Source organism: Hippoglossus hippoglossus, chromosome 6 (assembly GCF_009819705.1).
Source record: "Hippoglossus hippoglossus isolate fHipHip1 chromosome 6, fHipHip1.pri, whole genome shotgun sequence".
Lineage (NCBI taxonomy): Eukaryota > Metazoa > Chordata > Actinopteri > Pleuronectiformes > Pleuronectidae > Hippoglossus > Hippoglossus hippoglossus.
In genome coordinates this window covers 3,977,351-3,999,375 of record NC_047156.1, presented here as the reverse complement: position 1 = coordinate 3,999,375, position 22,025 = coordinate 3,977,351, and the positions used below count along the sequence as shown (strand labels likewise).

Genomic DNA, 22,025 nt, shown 5'->3' with positions numbered 1-22,025 from the left:
AATATGGACATATAAAATATGAAATTATGAAATTAAACTAAATAATATAATAAAATATTATTAAATCATGGAATGTAAGTCAGTGATTCGTACATATGTATTTATTTTGGAATATGTGTGTCATTTTATATAGACCTACAAATATGGATTTATGAATCCGAAATCATATATAATAATAAAATATTAATATCAGTATTGTTATTATATCAAAGCATGAGATGAACTCTAAGTCACTGATTCGTGTACACACACACACACATATATATTTATCTACTGGAATATTCGTGTCACATTAAACGTGTGCAGCCCTCGGGGCTTGTGCTTGAGCGCGCGCCCCCGCGACAAACTTCAACAACTGTGCGCGCTCCGGAGCGGCTGGTACTTAACGCCTGGCGTCTCGTCTCAGATCAGGAGCCGCGAGAGGATCCAGCTAACGAATGAAAGACGATAAACACGGCTCGTGTGGACGTTTCCTCGCCAAACAGCCGGCGCTTCCCCTGCAGTGAGCTGAAGCAGATTTCGTCCGAGGTAAGCGGGTGTGTCGCGGCGGCAGAAACACCAGATTTTCGCATGTGTGTATGTATGTGTGTGTGTGTGTATGTGTGTGTTAGGGGGGGAAACAACAGCAGGCATTAGCTTCCTTCGTTAGCGCGATGCTAATGTTGCCTGTTAGCTAGCCGAGCTTGGCAGCAGCAGGAGGAGGAGGAGGAGGAGGAGGAGGAGAAAAAAAAAAAAAAAAAAAAAGGAGCTAGCTCAGCCGTGTCGCTAGCTGGTTTGTTGTCATGACGTCTGTAAAAACGCACACGTACCTGCGAGGTGCACCCGCGGCGACGTCGAGCAAACACGCGCGTTGAGCTGTGCACGAGGAAAAAAAAAGCCCCCTTTCTTTTAACGCATCTGTTTGCTAGCTTGTTTCGCACAGTCGCTAAAGCTAACAGGCTAGCCGCTGTGCTACCAGACAAGGCCTCTGTGTGTGTGTGTGTGTGTGTGTGTGTTGTGTGTGTTGTGTGTGTTGTGTGTGTGTGTGTGTGCGTGTAACAGTTGCAGCTCGGTGGGCTCCGCCGCTGCCTGTGTCACCCGGACGGGGCCGGTGGGCTTCGGGAGCAGGTTGGTTCAGGTCCAGCAGAAACCGGTCGGGTCTTTGTCATGTGCAGCAGCGGTAGGTGGTGTGGTGATGACTAATGTTTACCCCCAGAGGAAGGAGTGTGGCTGCAGAATACCCCACCGTGTGTGTGTCTGTGTGTGTGTGTGTGTGTGTGTGTGTGTCTGTGACATGAGCACGAGTGGACGTCAGCCTTCAGTTCTTGTTGTTCCTTCAGATGCTGCTGATCTGCTTTACTACACATTCGTTCAGTGTGTGTGTGACCGCTGACTGATCGCTACAGTTCACGTGGACACCTGTAGATGTGTCAGGAGAGATGCTGTCAGGAGCTCGACTCTGAAGACAGCACGACTCGACCCTTTGTGACTGAAGCGGGCTCAGACCAGGGGGCGGAAGCACATTGGTGGGTGTCTGTTGTTGTTGTTGTTGTTGTTGTTGTTGTAACTGACAAGGTTTCTGCACTTGTTCAGGTGGGATGGATGTGAACTGAGGTTCATCAAACTCGTGTGCTGATGAACTCGTGACATAAGTAAACAGTGGGGTGTAAAGAGCTGTAATGGGCTGCGTCTAAAGTGACTTTTAAACATGTGAAAGTGATTCTAGTGTCACCATCAATACGAAAAGATTAAAATAGTTTTCTATGAACGCATAAAGCTCAAACTTCATTATATTTATCTCTTAAAGCTTTCATTCTTTACACAGACGCATACGTGAAACACATAAGCGATGGAAGACATGGACAGAAAGGTGATCACGTGCTCAACACAACTTAAACCTGTCACATGCACTGAAGTATCAATAAGACATCGTTGTGGGTCTGTTTTTGTTTTGGATGAGCAGAAGTGGTTTAAAGTTTAAAGAGTAACAGTGATGTGTTTTACTTTGAGTTCTCCACAAGCACAACTCACTGACATCACAGTATAGTAGCAGCTGTGTGCAGATAATGTGTGTCAGGGATGTGAATGTGATTTCAGCTCTTTGACTTTTGAAATACTGGTGAACTGGGTAAAAGCGTAGTAGAGAACCTGTGCAGTTTCTCGCAGGAACCCCAGCGTCTATCTGAGTTTAATTTATATCTCTGGTTCCATTGCATCAGCAGCACATAAACTGTTTCCTTTAATAATTTTGATTAATTCTAAACACAAATTTGTTTATTTCATATCAGGCATATTGTTGAAATGGAGCTGCAATGTTGAGGCATCTCTTTTTTGATGTTTTGAATATAATTTGAAAGTCCACAACTCAATCTTCACAACCAGCAATTGACAACCAGCTGATTTCCCTTTTTCATGACTAATCTGAGACAAATCCACTCCTGGTTTTAAAATGAAAACAAAAGCAAAGTTATTATTGGACAAAGCTCGACGTGCTTCATGCTTTTGAAGCGACATGGGATCGTTTTTCCAAAGTGAGAAGACACATTTTGTAAAAAAAGTAAAGAAATGTCCAAGCAGGCCTCCAGTGTTACGTTGCTCTCATCAGTGAATGCACTCTGCCCGTGCTAATGCCCAGATGTTGTAAACCAGCAAGGTGGAAAGTGGGACACATGACATCTCGTAAACCAGTGTGGTTTGGCAGCATTTTGATCAGGAAAGGAAAATAAGGTCGTATGTAGACTTCAGCGGAGCGATGCATAACCACATTCAGCTCCGGCATGTGGACGATAATCTCTAAGGAAAGAAGTCTACTGGTGCTAGCACTGCTAACCTTAGCCACACTTGGCAAACCAGTATGAGGGAACTGCAGATACTGTGGTCTCAAATTGTTTTTTTTGATTGTGTTTCTTACTTTGAGGCTAGACGAGTTGTCTTAATCATTTAGTCATTTTTAACACTCCTAGTCTGTAGGGAGAAAAGAAATAAAAAATTTGGGAGAAGTAGACACAAAACACCTTAAGTCTTTAAAGTTTAAATGTCAACTTGTTTATGATGGAGATGGAGAAACAACCTGCTTTGTGTTGTACCTGAAAATAAAATGATTGGCTTCTGCGGGAGGCTGGTAGAGGATAAATGACCCAAACTATTTGCCTGTTTTGTATATCTTTGGTGTTTGTGTGTCACCATGGGTGTCACAGGTTAAACAGTCACTAGATGGACAGTCTTACCCATGGCTCACACAAATGTAGTGTCAGTAGGCTGAAGCTGTTGTGCTGTGGTTGAAAGTTAGTTCACTCAAAAGAGGCAGCTCTAGTGACCTGAATTATCTGTCAGCCCGTGATCTGTATGTAGAGTTTAAACGGCAATAAGAGTTGGAACAGTATATATGCTATGTGATGGCTAAATGTAGAGAAAGGCTTTTTTTTGTAACCACAGGCTGAATAACACCAGAATCCCAAAGGTTATTAGAAGATGTAAACAGCTGGATTAAAAAAAAAAAACTCTGGCCCTTTTTGTAATGACAACCACCTGGACGATGAGTATCATTGTGTTTGAATAATTACCCTAATTGTGTAATTTTACCGCATTGGAGCTGCACTAAAGACTTTTCAGGATCCAGACATCACACTCTCAGAGCCAAGTACAAGATGTGATGGTGGGAATAAATCAGGGCAAAGGCTGGTTTATGGACTAACATGGGATTCTTCCAGCAGCTGATCACAAAATCCTAATGGAGCATTTTCTCTTGGGCCCTGCACAGCTGTACATGCCTCATCCATTATTCTGACTGGCTTTACCTCTGCTCAGGTGGAGCCTGGGTGATAAAGGTTAAAGTTGATCAGCGTTCTTGACTAACAGGTTAGTCAAGGACGTGTCAATCAATCTGCCTTTGTCAACATGCCTCTGTGTCCTTCAGAGGAGGGCAGATCAGGTAAAAGGTGCAAAAACACACATATGTCATCCTGAGCAAAACAATTAGCTTCTTGTTTTTTTTAATATGTTCCTGACTGTGTTGGTGATGTAGCAGCACGGATGAACTTGCTCTGACCCACAGGTTTTTTTTGCTTTTACAGAAGCTTAGCTGTTTGGTAATGTAGCCACCGGGATGGTTTTCATATGTGGATGGATGTTGACAGATGATGGGGATTTATGTCACGGATTGGAAAGACTCATCCTCATGAAATCCTCGTAGTTGGTAAAATAAAATAAAGGAGGGTTTCTTTTTCACACTTTCGTTCTATTGGATGAAAAACAAATGTAGCTCAGTTACAGTGGCTCAAAGTCAGCTATTGGGGTTGTAACTGAAGATCATGGTATAAGTCGTACATAAATATCAGCCTAGTATTGGACTTATACTCAAGGTATACGCACAAATGCCTATTTAACATAGATTTTTTAAAATCATACATCCAGTGTACAATTTGTTCACAGTGATATTTACACACAGGTTAGCAGTGAGCGGAATTTTGACCCACATTTGTCAGCATTTAGAATTTCCCTTGCACAAAGGAAACGGTTTGCATGCAGCGGATGTACAGTAGGTCCGGCTGAGGGGTGTTTCTCTTGTTCTCAGCCGTACTGTATCATTAATAATGCGAGCTCTGCAGTGAGGATGATGTAAGCACATATATGCACTGATGGTTGAGTCACACGTGGTCACCTGCCACATCACCCTGAGGGGTCATTAGCTCTGACCTTGACCCCTGCTGTCTCTGCGTTGACTCTACTGAGGACTATTAACATAGTGTAGGAGGGGGTTTTACAGTGTTGGCTAATTATTAAGAAAACATTTAAGTGGATAAGCTTCAAAATATGTAGCACAGGACTGTAGTCTTGTACGCAGTCGGTATAACTAAGGATTTGCATATATTTTCATATTGTACTTTTACAATTTATAAATTAAATTGAAGTGCATATTTTGACGTTTGTCCTGAAACCAGTGTTTAATTTAGACCTTCAACAGAAATCAAAAGCATGCTGTATGTATTACTCTGTATTCTCTGGTACATGCACAAAAAGTATATGTATTCAGTTTTTATATAGAGTTTTCCAGACTGTATTCTGTATGCTTCAGGCTGAGTCGATGGGTCATGATGACACTACTTGAATCTGAATAGATGGCTCACACTTGATGATTCACCAGATATTTGTCTGCTGATGAGCTCTGATAACGAAGCAATGATCCACCTCGCGTCCTTCCTAGTATCCAATACGCTTGATTTACACATTTTGTATTTAAATTCCACATGGTCCATCTCAGCTGTCTGTCTGCTTGTGTTGCTGCCGTCATCTGACGACCTGTTAACCTGAGCATGCACCGTGTCACATGACATAACACACTGGACTCCCTTGTGACATATCTTTATCAGTTTGAAGTAGCAAGGGTTGTCTTATGATGTGTCTCAGTTTGTTGTGTCGACCTATATATACAGATTTTGACAATTACACCTTTTTGTTTTGACTCTTGGTACTTTCTTGTGATATTTAATCTATTAAGGGTTGGATGAGATGTGGTGTGAATGCTTTCCGGCATCCACGACCAAGCCTTGACATTGTTTTCTTGGTTTGTCCCTCTGTCCGTCACATTTTTCATGACGACCTAGAAGGAATGTCTTCAGCCTTGTCATACATGTTTTGGAGGTCAAAGGTCAAAGACACAACACATGGAAAGTAAATCGACACATACAAGGAATTTAACTTGCACATCACACTAATAAATGCAGTAGATACACAATAGAAGAAGAATAACACAAAGTGAAGTCAAATAAGTTTAAATATCACATATTATCAGTCATATATATATATATATACTTTATGCACAAATGTTTCATAAGGTTCCTCCAGAGTCTGGATAAGACTGTACAGACAGGGAAGTAAGCTGCAACCTGATTGGTTGAAGCATCGGCAGCACACGTTCAGTGACTAGAGCTCAGCTCAGGATCGACAGCTGTTCTGACTGCTGGCCATGTGTGCATGTGTGTGTGCGTGCACGCGCATGTGTGGGAGAGACAGTGACTCACTGGCTGTGTAGCAGTGAGGTAATTCTAGATCTCTTACTAATGCCAAAGGGAGTCCCTGCTTGCTTTATCGCTCTGTGTGTGTTTGTGCATGAACATAAGACACAAGGTGTGTGTGTGTAGTTTTTTGCTCCCCATGATATCCCTGCTCTGTGCGGCTTCTCCATGGTAACAAGCTGCTAAGCTGCACTGTTACACTCTTGTTTTTTTTCTGCTGTGGAAAAGAGGCGACTGCCAAAGTGAAAGAATTTATAACATTACCCTGAAGGAGATGTCCATGATTTGTTGTTTTTGTTTGTTTTTGAGCCGGCTTCACACATCCCCAATGCTATTCCAGCACTTGTAGCTAACTAAATGTCCTTTGTTTTAGTGCATACTGTGATGATCTCTGTTATGCACTTAAGTCTTTTACTTTCATCCTATATATGCAGTTGCATTTGTGTTTTCTTAATATAGTTATTTTTCATAAAGTTTATGGTTAAACTGTAAAATGTCAACATACGTATCAATTGCAATTTTTTTTTTTGGGTATCAGAAATGTTACACTTCCAAATATCTGTCAGGCTCTATACTTAAATGTCATAGTAAAGCTCTCTACATTCAGTTGTAGGTGCGAACATGTATCATGCATTAGATGGACAACAGGGGATAGTCGGTGAGTAAACTGTTCATCTGCTTCACCAGGGTCCAGTTTGTGTCAGCGAGCGGTGGGTAACTCTTGCCACTCGCTGCCTTTGTTTGTTTTGAAGAGTGGTTTCCTCTGTTACCTTATCTACCTCTGAGCCAAATGGGAGAACCTCCTCATTAATAGTGAATTGGCTCCTGACTAGTTTGCCCACTCTCTCATTATAGAGGTTGGAACAGTACGTTGATTTGTTTTTCTTCTGGTAGTGATGCAACGGTTCTTACAATAAGCATAAAACATAGTGTAACTCAATGACTCTGGTTTTTGTCTAGTCGGATGTGCGGTTGCATTTCACATTCCGTCCACTTGCCACATGCATCACAATGCAACATAAAATTTTTTGTGATTGCACAAATTGTGTGTAATCACTAATTTCAGTAGAAGCATGCGACTGAAATATCCACTAAAGCATCTGCTTCCCCTCGAGTGAAAAAAAACATAAACATGAGATCTATGTGGACCAACACAAATGTTTTACTATTTGAGGTTTGACTGCTGCTCTTTTAAATATGTCATCTTCCTCCATCTACTCCCTTTGCAAAGTTAAATGGCACCGGACTGGAAAACTAGTGCCACCAGCTGTTTATCCCAACAAACTTCTAGACAATTAATTAGCATTTTCTTGAGCCAGTTCCTCTCGAATTTCCTTTTTAGATTCTTGTAAATTTAATGGGAACCTCAGTCTAGTGTACACTTGCTGTTCATTGCTGATTTTACACACTGTAGACACAGTTGTTTCTGGGAACAGTACAGTAATCTGCTGGTCAAAGCTTTTAAATGGACTTTGCATGCACCCGTGGCCCCGTATAACACCGGGGTCATTCTGTATCAACAGTGGGGAGAAGTGGGTTAACTTAAATGTCTTTGTTTTAAATTTAGCTCACAATTAGCAACAGGATATACTGAGCCACAGTGAACCAGTGGAGACGAGTGAAATCCCAACAAACGTGATGATTAGATCTTAGCAAAGCCTTGTTATCAAGTAGTTCTGGACAATTAGCTGTGAAGAACATATTCATATGTTTCTTTGCCTTTATTTTGGCCTTGTCTCAGTGACTCACATCAGATAGGTAGATGTCAGACTGTAAAAGAAAACAACAGCAAGATGTGTCTCATATAGAAATTTAAGTTTGTGTACAATTCAGCTCAAGCATATTTTAGAAGCTCTCTGCCAAGACGCGATTTTTCACACCTCCAACTCACTGGTATTTCAGTGCCGGTTTATTGGCTCAGCAAAATTTAGACATCTGTATCGCCAAAGAGTTTATGATGTAAATAATCTGTCTCTCTTTCTCCCCTTTGTAAACCCCTGGCTGTAGGTGTTGAAGTGTTGGTGTCTTTGGAGATCAACTGCTGCCTGGTCCAGATGGCTCATTGTTGTATCTGCTGCTCTGCCCCTTTTTTTAATAGCACACGTTGGGCATTGGACTAGTGTCATTTGTGTTGTTTTAAAGTTCTGTGTGTGTGTGTGTGTGTGTGTGTGTGTGTGTGTGTGTGTGTGTGTGTGTGTGTGTGTGTGTGTGTGTGTGTGTGTGTGTGTGTGTGTGTGTGTGTGTGTGTGTGTGTGTGTGTGTGTGTGTGTGTGTGTGTGTGTGTGTCTCACAGCGGGCTCTCTTTGTGCACATATTTTCTCTGCTGCTGAAATTCTGACTACATTATGTTTATATTGTCTGGTGATAATGTGAACAGATGCAGTGTAACGACGGTGAGGAGAATACAGCCGCGCGCCTCCTGTCGTCTCTTTCAGCCCAACGAGTCTAAATGTGCTTTCACAGCCAGAATCCAGGCGCATCTCACCTGAGGAAATAAAGCGCCAACTGCGAACGCCTCTTTTTAAACCGTCTGTTTTTTTTCTCTGTCGATATGCCATTGAATTGCAAAGGATGCGTTTTAGTGCGCCATGTGAACAGGGCCAGTGATAACGTATTGTTCTGTGCTCACTAAGCTCGCTATCAGTTTCCTCTCCTGCTGACAATCAGATTCTGGCTCTCAGTGATATTTCGGTTTCACTGGGGCTTCTTCTCCTGGCTGGCTCAGTTCTGTTTGTTTTCAGAAAGGAAGCCAGAGTGTGTGTTTGTGTGTGTGCAGGAAAAAGAGCTTATGTCAGAGAAAGAAACAAATGAGAAGTGAACATTTTACATATCCGTAGTGACTGAATCCTGAGGGATGGAGTCCCCTGATCTTAGAAATACATCATTGTTTTTCCATCTTCAAAGTACCTGTAGTGAGATATAGAGATGTTCCAATACCGTAGTTTCCCTACTGATATGGAAGTGAGTATTGTACCATTGTTGCATGGCTTTGAAAAACAACATGAATAAATATATCTCAAACTACACAATTTACACATTTGCTTCCTTTTTAAAAAGCTGTTGTAGTCGGTAACAATAGTGCAACCTCTAGAAACTGAAGTCCTGTATGTTGCAGTATCAGGCATTTCTGATGCTGGTGTCTGAACCTCTCTACTAACATATAGTACACTTCCAATTAAGTTAAATACATTAAATAAATTACATGTTGTGAGGTCACTAAATGTGATATGTACAGTATATATACACCTATTACACTGTGGCAAATGGTTTGAGAGGAAGTCGATGGAATGGAAAGAAAATGCAATGAGTAAGGTATGGTGTCAACGAGGGCAGCTGGTGGTGGTGCTGCCTGCAGCCAGACGAGTGAAATCTGAGACTCGCACAGCCACAGAGTCAGGCCGAGGGAGGGGGCAGAGAGAAAGAAACAGAAGTGGGGGAGAGAGTTAGAGAGAGGCCGTCCATCCAGGAAAAAAAAATATGCAGGGTAGAGTAGGGAATGCATGTAAGGAAGTGTGCACGTAGAAAAAAAGGGAAAAATGGAGGGACGCAGACAGGAAGTTAAGTTGGGCGGGGGGGGGCGGCGAAGAAAATTTGTAGTCGAGTTAAAAACTGTGTGGAAGAGAAATGACGTGTTGCACAGAAGAAGAGGTTGTGTGTTTGGGTAGGGTGCCGCCGAGAGCGAGAGGGGCAGGGTGTGAGTGAGCATGCTCTGTTTGGACTGACATTGGATGCCGGCTTAGCTCCTCTGTCCTGCACGAACACACCCAGCAGCAGTGACACCTAGCACACTCCAGGGGACCGAGAGAACATGGCTTGAATAAGAGAGCACAGAGGAGGAAAAAGTCAGCGGGAGAGAGAGACTTTGTCCGGGACTTTCCCTTCTTTCCCTCTCTTGCGAGCTGCTCTGTTCTTCCAGCAGGAAACAGGGCTTTGTTTTCTAATCAGTAAAGGGAGATTTTTCCCAGCAACTCTTCTACACGACAAAATATTTGTTTTTAATACAACAGTCATTCTTTTGTGATTGGAATTGTGCTTTTTTTTCTTTTTTTTTTGCGGCAAAACTTCAATTTTTGGGAAATGGTCTTGGAAGAGGATATGTCTGTGAAAAGCTGCAGCGCTCCAAGCTCTACACTTCCTGACTATTTGGCAGCAGGAGAAACAAAGGTGGAACTTAATCATGAAGCTTTGAGGGAAATCTAACGTGCCTTGAGTAAAATATCTCATGTTGCCTTCAGTTCCCAGTGGCCGGGAGCAGCCGGGGAGTGGCGGGTTGACCACACACACTGACAGACTGCTCTCGGACTAATGCAAGCCTTTCAGTGTAAGAGAAAGCAAATTAGTGACCTTCTCTGTTTCTTCATGCTGAAGCATAAGCACCTAGCAACCTGCCTGGTGCTCCTCTTTTAGTTTGGCAGCTCTGACGGATGCCTGCTTCACCCACATGATGTCAGTGGCTGTTTTTCTGGCTGTTATAGTGACCGAGGGACTTTGGGATTTGATGTTTTGTGGTTTTTGAGATTCCAATGACAGAGGCATAAGCACTCCGGTATCTTTCTCTTATTCTATCCCCTTGTGGGCATTTATTTTTCCTACGATTAAGCATCCCCATCTGGCCCAGTCTGGACACAGCACTCATTCTTTCATTACAGCTCGCCCTGGACCCTCGTGTTCTTACCCCTCCTAACTGGGGGACCAAGAGGAAGAAATATGATCCTCCTTTTTGTGGTATGTTAAGGGCAGCGGCAACAGTGTGTGGTTTCCATGGAGAAGGCTGCAGAAATATGGCACTGAGGGGCTGCGTGAACGCTCCCCATGTCTCAGGTCCAAGTGAATGTGAAGCCAGCTAGCGTAGCACAGCAAGCTCCACCCTGGAACTCCTTGTTCCGACTCCTCTTCTCATGCATGGCCACAAGGAGCGTGCACAGGACTAAAGGTGAAGGAGCTTTTAAAAGATAATGCACTTCATAGTGGAAACATTTATACCTTTTTTTTCCCCTCATCAGCTTTACGTGTTTTGTAACTGCAACTGAGCCTAGCTGCCTAGCTGGTGTTGTAAAATGTCATAAATTCCTTTCCTCAGTTCATCTCAGCTGTGTTTGTAGCAAGTCGATAATTTGTCAGTTTCTTTTTTTACAGGGAGCTTGTTGAGAAAAAGTGAACGTACTTTATATTGAGACAGAATGTATGTTGAATAATTTGTGTGTTTGAGTACAGAAGACGCTTTAAACAAACTCTGCCTGCGTGCATTGTGAATTATATCTGGCATTGTGTCTAACACTGTACAGTGTGTATGTGAGTGAGAAAAGAGTGGGCAATGAGTTGAGAACAAAGAATGGTATGTTTGTGTCGAAGCTCAGCTTGTTCTCTGCCTTCCCCTCAACTCGTGCTCTCCATCTATCTCCTGCATCTTTCTGTATCTTTTGCTACGGTTTGGTCACGGTAAACATTTGCAAACCGGTTTGATATTAAGCGAAGTCCGGACTGGTACACCAAATTTAACTTCTAGATGTTGCACTTGACTCGGCGGACATGTGGAACATAAAAAGATTGAAGCTTGTTTTATGGTCAGTGTTCCTGAACTTGCGACCAGCGGCATGCACCAGAGATTACGTTATTTCCGCTGGCACACTGTCATTTCGGCTGGTTCTGCACCTCCCAACTTCTTTACTTGGCGCTCACCGCATGGCTGGAGTCTGGCTAGAACCTCAGCTCTGTCTCTACTGCTAGCTTTATGACCCCGTTACTAATAAGGGAGCACAGCGACTCCCAGATGGCTCCTGGAGGGAGATTGAAGTGACTGTTGGTAAAGACGAGGCATTCTGAAGGAAACTATGGAGAACCCTCTGCGACCGGTTTGTCAAGATGAAGAAGGCCCAAAGCTGAAAGAAACAAGCTGGTGCCAAAACGGTTTGGTTTGTGTTTCATCTATTTTGCCGTTTTCCGGTGGTGTTGTTGTATTTCTCTTAGTGGCGACTATTGCTGTTTTGGAGAAGACTACAGGGGGTCACCGCGCCTCAAGTATGAAAGGTTGGCGTGTGATTACCAAGTTAGCTACTGCTCAACTAGTGGCTCCATTAGTCCACCTACAAACAACATAATATTAATTAATCACACTGTAATAGTGCTTATTGCTAATTAAATTCAATTGGAGGTAAGTGTTGCACAGGCTGTATGTTAATTTCTTTTATTGACCAAAAGTTGGTTCTACCGGTTCAGTTAAAATCAAACCAGTTCAGTTAAAATCAAACCAGTTCATCCTCCTACACCAGAAATCCATCCAGCTGCTTCCCTCCTTCTTTGTTACTGTCTTCTTCACCCAATGCGTCTTTTTGAGCCCAACTTCTCTTGAGCTGATTGCACCGTCTCAGTGTTCAACCAGCAGTCACTCATCATATCTCCATATCTACCTCATATATCCAGCTTGCGCATGTTTGGACTGCTGCGGTCTTTTTGACGTGAGTGTGTGTTTATGTTTTGTCTAAGACAGGTTGGTGCATGTTGTACATTGGTGACTTTAAGTTAATGTCGTAAAGGCAGAATTTTGATGTTTGTGCGTTAACAAAAAAAAGGACTCAAATATATTTTTAAGAGATTCTGACAAACTCGTGCTGTGAAAGTTTTGTTCTGTCACAGCCCTGTTGTTTTCACTGTACATCTGCTGCTTAGAGTGTTGACACTATAGAATATTATGGGCAAATGTAAAATCTTTGGTATGTGTTGGATAGCTGTTTATTTTCTGTGTCCCACAATGCAATGGAAAATCATCTCAAGTTGGATTAAGAAACTCGCTTGAAAAACGATTTTAAAGTTTGTAAACTGAGATTCTCTAAACTTGCTTTTCTAAAGATGCTCAGTCTGTGAGCACAGTTGCATTTATTTAATAAGTGGGGTGTTTGCATAGGCTCCAGCTGACTTATTGTTTCAGTCGTATGATTTGTGTGCACATAAACGTTTCCATTGTTGATTCTTGAATCATAATTACCGAGGAATGTCATAGCCCTTTTTTAAATGAATGCTATGTTAGCCTTTTTAATTTCTCAACTACATGACAATGAAGACATTTAAGCACACACTGTTTTATAGACGATACTTGCTAGTAAGGTTTGGTGACAAAAATGTTAGTGTTTTTTAAAAAAAATGATTTCAGGATATGGATAATTATCACTGTAAATGTCCCGTAGTTGCAATTTATTGCTTTAGAGGCACAGATGCTTCTTTTTAGCTAAAGTGAGTTTAGCTAAATCTTGGGTTGAGACCTGAATCCACAGCACATTAACATTGCTGTTTTAACTTTCAGCATCAATGACAGATATGCATTTCATCAAGGTCAGACTGAGCTCTTATGGAGCTAATGGCAGTTGTGTGGTCAATGGACATACTCTGATAGGTGGACTTCATATATAAAGCTCTTTTCGGATAGTAACGACCACTCAAAGCGCTTTAACAGTCCTGGTCACATTCACCCTTTCACACTCTCATTCATACAGAGCTTTTAAATCACACGTCATTTAAGGTTCATTTTGGGGTTTGTCCCAAGGACACTTGGAAATGCATGATGATGAAGCCGGGGGTCAAAACACCAGATGTTACGGAACGACCCGCCCTACCTCCTGACCCACACCCACCCAAACTGTATCTGAGCTAAATCTATTCATACAGCCACAGTTTCCTTGACTTCATACATGAGAGTCCTGTTAAAACTTATCAGAAGTGTTTTGCTGAGAGTTCAGTAAACTGCTTAATGGAACATGAATTAACTGTGCTGGGAAAACGGTGCGGAGCCAACAGACCGTACAGTGAGAATCGATGATTGTAAAAGTCTCACGCTAATGCCCCCTTTGCATTAGCAGCGCAGTAAGTGGCTTAAATGCCTTGAATGAACATTGTTCGGTCTGTGGAAATGTACATGACAGACGGTGCCTTTCCTGGTCTCTTTATATATGAACCTATTAGTGAAGATGGCCGCCATAAATATTACACTGTCATGTTTAAAATGTGATCCACTTCATATATGAACAGATTTAAGCTGGTCCAGAACCAGGCCCTCAGTCAGGCCAGGGAAGAAAGATATGTGTCTTTCATTTCCTGTCTGTTCCTCCATCATTATTCTGGAAATCCCAGACAATATGTTGTAGCTTTGTTTCTCCAAGTCATGTTTGTTTCCCTTTTTTGTTTTTCAGAGGTCCCCACATTTCAAGAGAAGACGAAAGCCTTACTTGGAAATCTTATGGACGAAGGTTAGTGTTGGTGTTGTTCTCCCCTCACTCTTCATCTGTGTCCCTGTGTCATCAAATGTTCCTCTGGAGCCTGTTTCACGTCTGTGTCCTGATCTCCTCGCTGTCATATTGTCAGTTGAGTTGTTTACTGGTCGGGCAGCATGTTCTCTTTGTGTAATATCCTTTCATTGTGCCACCTGAACACAGAGGAGGAGTGTGGGCCGGGTCATAGTTTGTGTCTTCTCTTCTTTCTGCCGTCATCCTTCCTTCCACCTTCTTCAGACAGAGCAGTGTGTGCTCATTACTCTCTACCCTTGTTTTCACATCCTTCTCTCACACGTTTGTTCAGTGTTGCCAGATTTGTCAGAGCATAGATACTGTTCAATCAAAGTATCGTTCGCCCAGTTTCTGATTTTCCCCAAGAGAGGTTTTGTTTTTTTCTTTGGACACTGGTCTTAATTTATATGAACAGATGAAACTGTTTCAGAAAACAGGAAGTATATGTTGCTATGCATTCAGTTAGGTTGTGTTTGATATTCACCCCCTCCTCGCTTTATAGAAGGTGTGTGTGTGTGTGTGTGTGTGTGTGTGTGTGTGTGTGTGTGTGTGTGTGTGTGTGTGTGTGTGTGTGTGTGTGTGTGTGTGTGTGTGTGTGTGTGTGTGTGTGTGTGTGTGTGTGTGTGTGTGTGTGTGTGTGTGTGTGTGTGTGTGTGTGTGGTGATGTCGTCAGCAACATGAGGAAAAAATACATTTTCAAACTTTCCACAAGAAGTAAATAGAAAACATTTAGTGTCTAGTTCCACTTTGAGTTCTTTTCAAGGCTTCTGTCTGTCACTGCTTCTATTGAGTCGCCTCTGAAGCCTTTTATTAATTTATTTTTATTCACACGTGCCACAGTTTTTTGTTTTCACATCATACAGCTCTGTCTGTCCTCTTGTCTGTCTTGGTTGTTTTGTCAACTTTCTATACAAGGGGAAAAGTTAGTTTATGGGCTTTTATCTGCAGTGGTCATCAGAGATAATGATGTCACAGATTTAAAAGATATGTGAACTCAGATTCGACTGACCACTGACACATTTATTACAGTCTTACCTAACGCACAGTCCTCTGAGCTGAGCATCATTGCTTTGGAGGCCAGACTACAATAAGTAACTTGACGTTGTTTTTAGAAAACCTGCCTGCACCTGCCCCTTTCCCCTCACACTGTAACTTTGCCTCATGTCTCTCCCTCTTCTGCAAAAGCTGCAGCATCTCCCTCTGGATTATAACCCAACTTCTATTCAGTGGAAACAACTCTAATGGTTCAAGTTGCCTCAATTATAACAACCTGCCCTTATCAATCCTGCACACTTAAAGTGTCTTGTACACTGCCTTTGTCGTATCTTTTTCTTGGATGTATAATTTTTGTATAAATGATCTCATCCCTAATGAGCAGCCAGGTGTCTGCGGTGTCCACACTGTAAGAAGCAAATCGCAGGAGCCGTGTAAACTGTAAATTCACACTGTACGAGCTGTAACCCTGCTGCTCACAGCGAGAGTGTCGAGCCCTGCTTATCTGCACGCAGCCTTTATCATGGCAGTGTCATTTTTTTAGCCCCCCCATGTGCCAGCTTAACAAGTGATGCTATGTTTATCCCCACACTCTCTTTTTAGCTGAGCATGTGGCTACTTGTTCTAACCTCATGTGCTGCCAACTGTCTGTTCTGACTGTTCTTAGAAAGGCAGAAGGGCAGGGTGTTGTTAGACGTATTAAGCATTGATTTATTTTATTCATTAATCCTTTATTAAACCAGGAAGATCCCATTGCGATACAATATCTCTTCTGTCAGGGACACAGAACAGACAGGAATGAATGTCAAAAATGAAAAGCACATGTTAAAAGCAATGTTCTATAAAAAGGTTTTAAATGCACAAAGAGAGGGTAATGTTCCATGTTCAGGATGACATCAGCTAAAGAATATTATGAATGTCTTTCATACAGCGGACAATGCTTTTGTCAAAGTGTGCTCGTCGTCTGTGCTGCCATGTTGGCAACATTTCTGCTCCCCAAATTCCAAGAGCCTGTGTGTAGCTCGGCCAATCAGAAGCAATGTGTTAATCACATCAGTCACAACTGAGCTGGCTTTTTCAAAGATTGCTGCACACCAGTGAAAAGCAGTGAGTGCGGATGCTCTGCCAGAATTCACATAATAAGTTTGACTATATATCGTTGTTCCTGAACGGATGACATCCTCACTGTTGAATTAAAACAATACATTTTAATACAGTGTTTCTGGGATCTGGTCTGGCACCTCTGCTCTCTGCTCTAAGACCATAATGGCTGCCCCCTCTCGTGGCCTCCTGGTTGAGGTCCAGTGTTGATCTATTTCAGGGGAGTTTGTTTGCTGCTGTCAGGCTTCATCTTGTTATATTAACCAAACATGAGCCAAGACTTTCTCTCTGACTTCCATTGGCACTCGTCATCCACACGTATCATGAGATGACTCCACACTTTGTTTCTGTGGTAACGATCGGCCTCACACAAACTTTCTCACACACACAGCAGCAGATGTCCTCTGTCGGGATAAATTGATGCATCTTAAACATATCAAGGCTTTTTTAAGCAACAGAGTTTCTGTCTCAAAGTCAATCTGAATTTTATATCTGTACGTACTTCATTTATGTACCGAGTCTTAAATAGATTTAACTGTCTAAATAAGATTATGGTTCATTTAAAGCTAGCTAGCTAGATATAGATATTAGCCCTTCAGTAAAACTACGAAGATGAAAACCAATCGCCTCGAACAACCGTCAGACTGTATCCCAGCAAAAGTGATAATAAAAATGGAAGCATAAGTAGAAAGGTATTAAATAGCTAAGCAAATGAAAACACCAGGAATATATGCAGTGTGAACAGGAGTGCTCAATGAAATGTCAGACAGAAAAATGTGTTATCATACAAACAATCTAAGGTATCCAAGTATTTTATATGGATTGCATGAATTTAAATATACACAAGATTTGCACGTAGTTACGGAAGCTACACAACCACAGGAAACGACTTCCCCTCTGATCACAATCATAGCATTGTCTTCAAGCTGGATTAGCCAAACTGGTGACAGCTGTTTAAAGATACTCTCATGTCAGATATCTCTGTCGCATGCTAGCTGACTGTGACCATGGCCTTGGCCTAGCAGAATGTTCTGAGCTAATTTGGTCCCACTGTGCTAGCATGCTAGCCAGGCTAAGAAGCTCTATATATAGCTGCTAAGACAGTGTCTTCCCCACAGCAGATGTGTTTAACTGTCCCTGCGTCTGCTTGACTGTAATGTCTCTCAATAGATCCAGTGTGTAGCTCTGCAGCCTGCTGGTAATGCTGCTAGCTACCACGCTAGACTTGGGGCCAAGTCATGCTTCTGCGTTGAAGCTACGCCGCAGCCTATGCTTAGACGTGTACCCTACGCAGACCCCTACGCCGTACCTGACGTGCACCTCCACAAAAATGTAACTACAAGTCAAAGCGACGCAGACCGCAAGAGCTGTGATTGGTCCGCTTGGTAGCAGCTCCAGCTCCAACACGATCCGCTTACTAACACTCCCCATGTTCTGAAGTAAACAGAAACGCCAGAGAATTTGTAAATAAAAAATCTGCACCATCGTGATGTCACATGACATAATGCACACCTAGCAGATAACCCCTTACAATCCTTAAAGAGACGGGAGCTAAATCCACGTGTTTCAGACTGAGGTAGAAACGAGATATGAACAGTTAGAGGAAAGTCATGTGTTTTCTGAACCTGTTCAAGTGATGACACAAATGAAGATTATAAACCTGAATATGTTCATATGATATGTCTCCTTCTAAATGGTTAAATTAGCTGTTAGCTGAGAAGTGGCAGCACAGCTGATGTCCTGTCTGTCTGCACATTGCTGCACTATCTCACCACTTGATTCTCCTCTGCTGTCCTCGCCTCCCACACACTTCATCCTCCCCTCCCTCCCCTCTCCTCACTCTCTCTCTCTCCCTCCTCTGCGTCTCCCTGAGCTGCCTCTGTTTGTGGGCAGGGCTATAAAAAGGATGAACAATGCCGGGTAGCAGAGTAGGCGGGGTCACCGGCACGCACAGTCATCCCACCCAAACTCCTCTACTTCTGACCCGAGAAACATCCTCCTCACCTTCCTGTTTTTAAAATCTCCTCACCATCCTCTGCGTTTGGACACTGCCTTTCAATTTGAAGCTTTTTTTAAAACACACGTCATGCTGGATTCCTCACTTCATCTCCCCCTGCTCCTCTTCCTCAACACATACCTTATTATTCTCCAGCCCTCAGCGGCCTCCTCTCTACCCTCTGCTCTGCTCCACAGACATAACACATACCTAACCACAAACCTGTTACCACGGCAACTGCACAGCGTGATACGAAACAGCTACACACACACACCTGTATTACTATTGTATTCAATACCAATGTGTCTGGGGTTTTTTTCTCATAAAAGTTATGAAGTGACATCTACATTCAAAATATCTGAATCCATATTCATGTAAATACTTCATCTCAGAATCCAAAGTGCTGGTAGACGTGTGGACGAAGGCCGGCTGGTCTGAGATCACTGTTTGCATGTGTGTGACAAGATGTTCCAGAAATCCTGTTTACAACTTCAATGAGCTGGTGAAAGTGTTTGTTCCGCTGAAGAACCCTCTCTCTCTCTCTCCCCACCAGAAATGAGTCGCCAGACTGCCACCGCGCTGCCCACAGGAACCTCCAAGTGCCCCCCCTCCCAGCGCGTGCCCACCCTGTCGGGCACCACAGCCTCCAACAGTGACCTGGCCAGTCTGTTCGAGTGCCCTGTCTGCTTCGACTATGTCTTACCCCCCATCCTGCAGTGTCAGTCCGGGCACCTGGTACGTAGAGTCCAGCTGAACTCTCAGAGACCAGTAGAGACGATCATCTGTCTGTAAATCTCAATCTCAAATGCGTGTTCCGTTTCCAGGTATGTTCCAACTGCCGGCCCAAGCTCACCTGCTGCCCGACCTGCCGAGGTCCCCTGGGCTCCATCAGGAACCTGGCCATGGAGAAGGTGGCCAACTCGGTCCTCTTCCCCTGCAAGTACGCCTCGTCGGGCTGCGAAGTCACCCTGCCCCACACCGACAAGACGGAGCACGAAGAGCTGTGCGAGTTCCGGCCGTACTCCTGCCCCTGCCCCGGCGCCTCCTGCAAGTGGCAGGGCTCCCTGGACGCCGTCATGCCTCATCTGATGCACCAGCACAAGTCCATCACCACACTGCAGGTCATTTTCTACTTCACTTCTTTCACTAAGTAGACTCAACCCCTTTCTGCAGGAACTGATCTATGCTCATTTCTGCCTGATTTTCATTCCTTTATTTAATAACTGATCATATAAACCTCACTGTGAATTACAGTTGAGTGTATTTTGCGTAATCCTGTAAACAAACAAACAAACAGATTAAAAACATCACCTCCTTGTCGGAGGTAACGTGTAAACAAGTCAGCAGTTACTGGGTTTTAGTGGCTCTAAAACTTAAGTTTAGAGCTTCAGAGATTTCTAATGATTGTGTAGCTTTGTTAACCAGTTCATCTCCTGTGTGTGTCTGTGCAGGGGGAGGACATTGTGTTCCTGGCCACGGACATCAACCTCCCTGGAGCGGTGGACTGGGTGATGATGCAGTCGTGCTTCGGCTTCCACTTCATGCTGGTGCTGGAGAAGCAGGAGAAGTACGACGGCCACCAGCAGTTCTTTGCCATCGTGCAGCTCATCGGCACTCGCAAGCAGGCGGAGAACTTCGCCTACCGGCTGGAGCTCAATGGTCACCGGCGCCGCCTGACCTGGGAGGCCACGCCGCGCTCCATCCACGAGGGCATCGCCACGGCCATCATGAACAGCGACTGCCTGGTGTTCGACACGTCCATCGCGCAGCTTTTCGCTGAGAACGGCAACCTGGGCATCAACGTCACCATCTCCATGTGCTAAGAACTTTTTGAAGAGCAGAGGGTCAAACAGTTACAGATTGTCAGGGGGCATTTTTTAGGGGGTCAAATAAGTTGTGACCTCACAGCGCCCCGCCCCTCTCTGCCCCACCCCTAGAGACGTGGAACTGGACTGTCAGATCGGGCAGCCGTGGAGGCCCAGGGGGTGGGTGGGATGGATGGATGAGTGGATGAGTGGATGGATGGATGAATGAGTGGAGGAATAATAAACACAAGGACATAACTGTAATGATGGTTATAGACTTCTACACACACACAAACTTGTATGTGAGACTCGTGCACGCACACGCTGTCTCGTCCTCTCGGTCATACACACAGACACAAACTGAGAAGCTGTTCTGTAAAACTCGCTCGTCAAACTTCTCATTTCTCTGTCACGTCTCCCTGGGAGTGAGTTCCCCCCACTCATGTTTCAGTGTCTCTCTCTTTCTCCTCTTCCTCATCCTCACACATTTCACACGCTGCAGCTGCAGGACGCCGGAGGCCGCTCGCCGCTGAGCAGCTCTGTGGCGGCCGCACGCACCGAGGACGGCTCAAACTATAGTTTCCACGTGGACTCCCGGTCAGGGCTAGGTAGCTCGCCAGCGGTCTAGCTTCTTTCTGTTAGTAATCCCCCCCCTCGTGCCCGTCGGACCTCCTGGTTACCGTTCAACTAAGTAGGACCGGAACCACGGCTGTGGCTCGCGCTGGACCCCGGAGTCCACCATTTGGATTTTTATGTCCACCTGTGACACTGATGCTGCGACTGGAATCGTCAGCCACAGGCCTGGACGACTGTAGCACCCACACGGTTCTGTCCAGGACCGAAACCTTTGATCGGCATTGAAGGTTCCTGGAGCCTCCTCATGGTTTCCCTCCAGTCCACACACACACACACACACACACACACACACACACACACACACACACACACACACACACACACACACACACACACACACACACACACACACACACACACACACACACACACACACATCACACACACACACACACACACACACACACACAGGCTAACGGTTGTGCATTGGACCGTCGTCATAGTTATTAGTCATAGTCTGCTCTCATACTGTAAGGATTCATGATGGCTACGTCAGCCCTGGGTTTTTTCTTGAATCTTTATTTTCACAGGACACATCAGTGGCGTCCGGACACTCACACACACACACACTAAAGTCTCTGTGTAACAGGCCGTGTGTGTGTACAGGTGTAACAGCGAACTGAGTGTGTCGGAGAAGGAGAGGAAGTTTTGTTTTGTTTTTAGTTTTTCACAGCAAGGAGAAAAAGAAACACTGCATTTCAGTTGATTCAGAGTTTTTTTTCGGGGTTTATTCTTAAGTCTGTTTCTTTTAATTATTTTAGTTTTGTTTTTTTTGTATGCGGAGTGAATAACTCCTGGTGTGTGTGTGTGTGTGTCTTTGTGTGTGAGTGTGTGTGTGTGTGTGTGTGTGTGTGTGTATATGTATATGTGTGCGCGAGCCGGACATTTGGCAGGAAGCCTGCTCACTTTCTCCCTTCCCTCTTCCAAGACTCTTCTTTCATTTCTCCTTCCTCCTCTTCTCGCTCCTACGCCGGCGTCGGCCTCAACCACTGACTGACTGATCACCCAACCAGGAACGAGGGACAGTTTCTACCGTTACAATGTTGCTATTGTTATTATTAAATGGAGATTATCATAATTATCATTTTTGTAATGACTTTTAAAAACAAAGTTAAAAGGCAGTTGTAAAACTTGTGGCTAAACTTCAGTGTTTGTAGTTAAAAAGCAAGTTGTGTCGTTCTTCTGAAGGTTTGTGTTTTTCTTTCCCCTCTTACAAGTGGATTGTTTC

The 22,025-nt window shown here is 43.8% G+C and overlaps 1 protein-coding gene across 2 annotated transcripts; it reads left to right on the top strand.

The window, feature by feature from the left end:
* Positions 1-344: 344 nt before the first annotated feature.
* Positions 345-21,103, top strand: siah1 (siah E3 ubiquitin protein ligase 1). Of its 2 annotated transcripts, none has more exons than XM_034587648.1 (5): positions 345-528; positions 14,174-14,230; positions 18,910-19,091; positions 19,181-19,477; positions 19,808-21,102. In XM_034587648.1, the coding sequence occupies exons 2-5, from the start codon at positions 14,221-14,223 to the stop codon at positions 20,177-20,179; spliced, it is 861 nt and encodes a 286-aa protein (XP_034443539.1). In that variant the 5' UTR covers positions 345-528; positions 14,174-14,220; the 3' UTR covers positions 20,180-21,102. The 2 variants fall into 2 exon arrangements, with proteins under 2 accessions (XP_034443539.1, XP_034443540.1); XM_034587649.1 differs by lacking the exon at positions 345-528 and adding an exon at positions 9,563-10,314 and having other exon boundaries at positions 19,808-21,103.
* Positions 21,104-22,025: the final 922 nt, after the last annotated feature.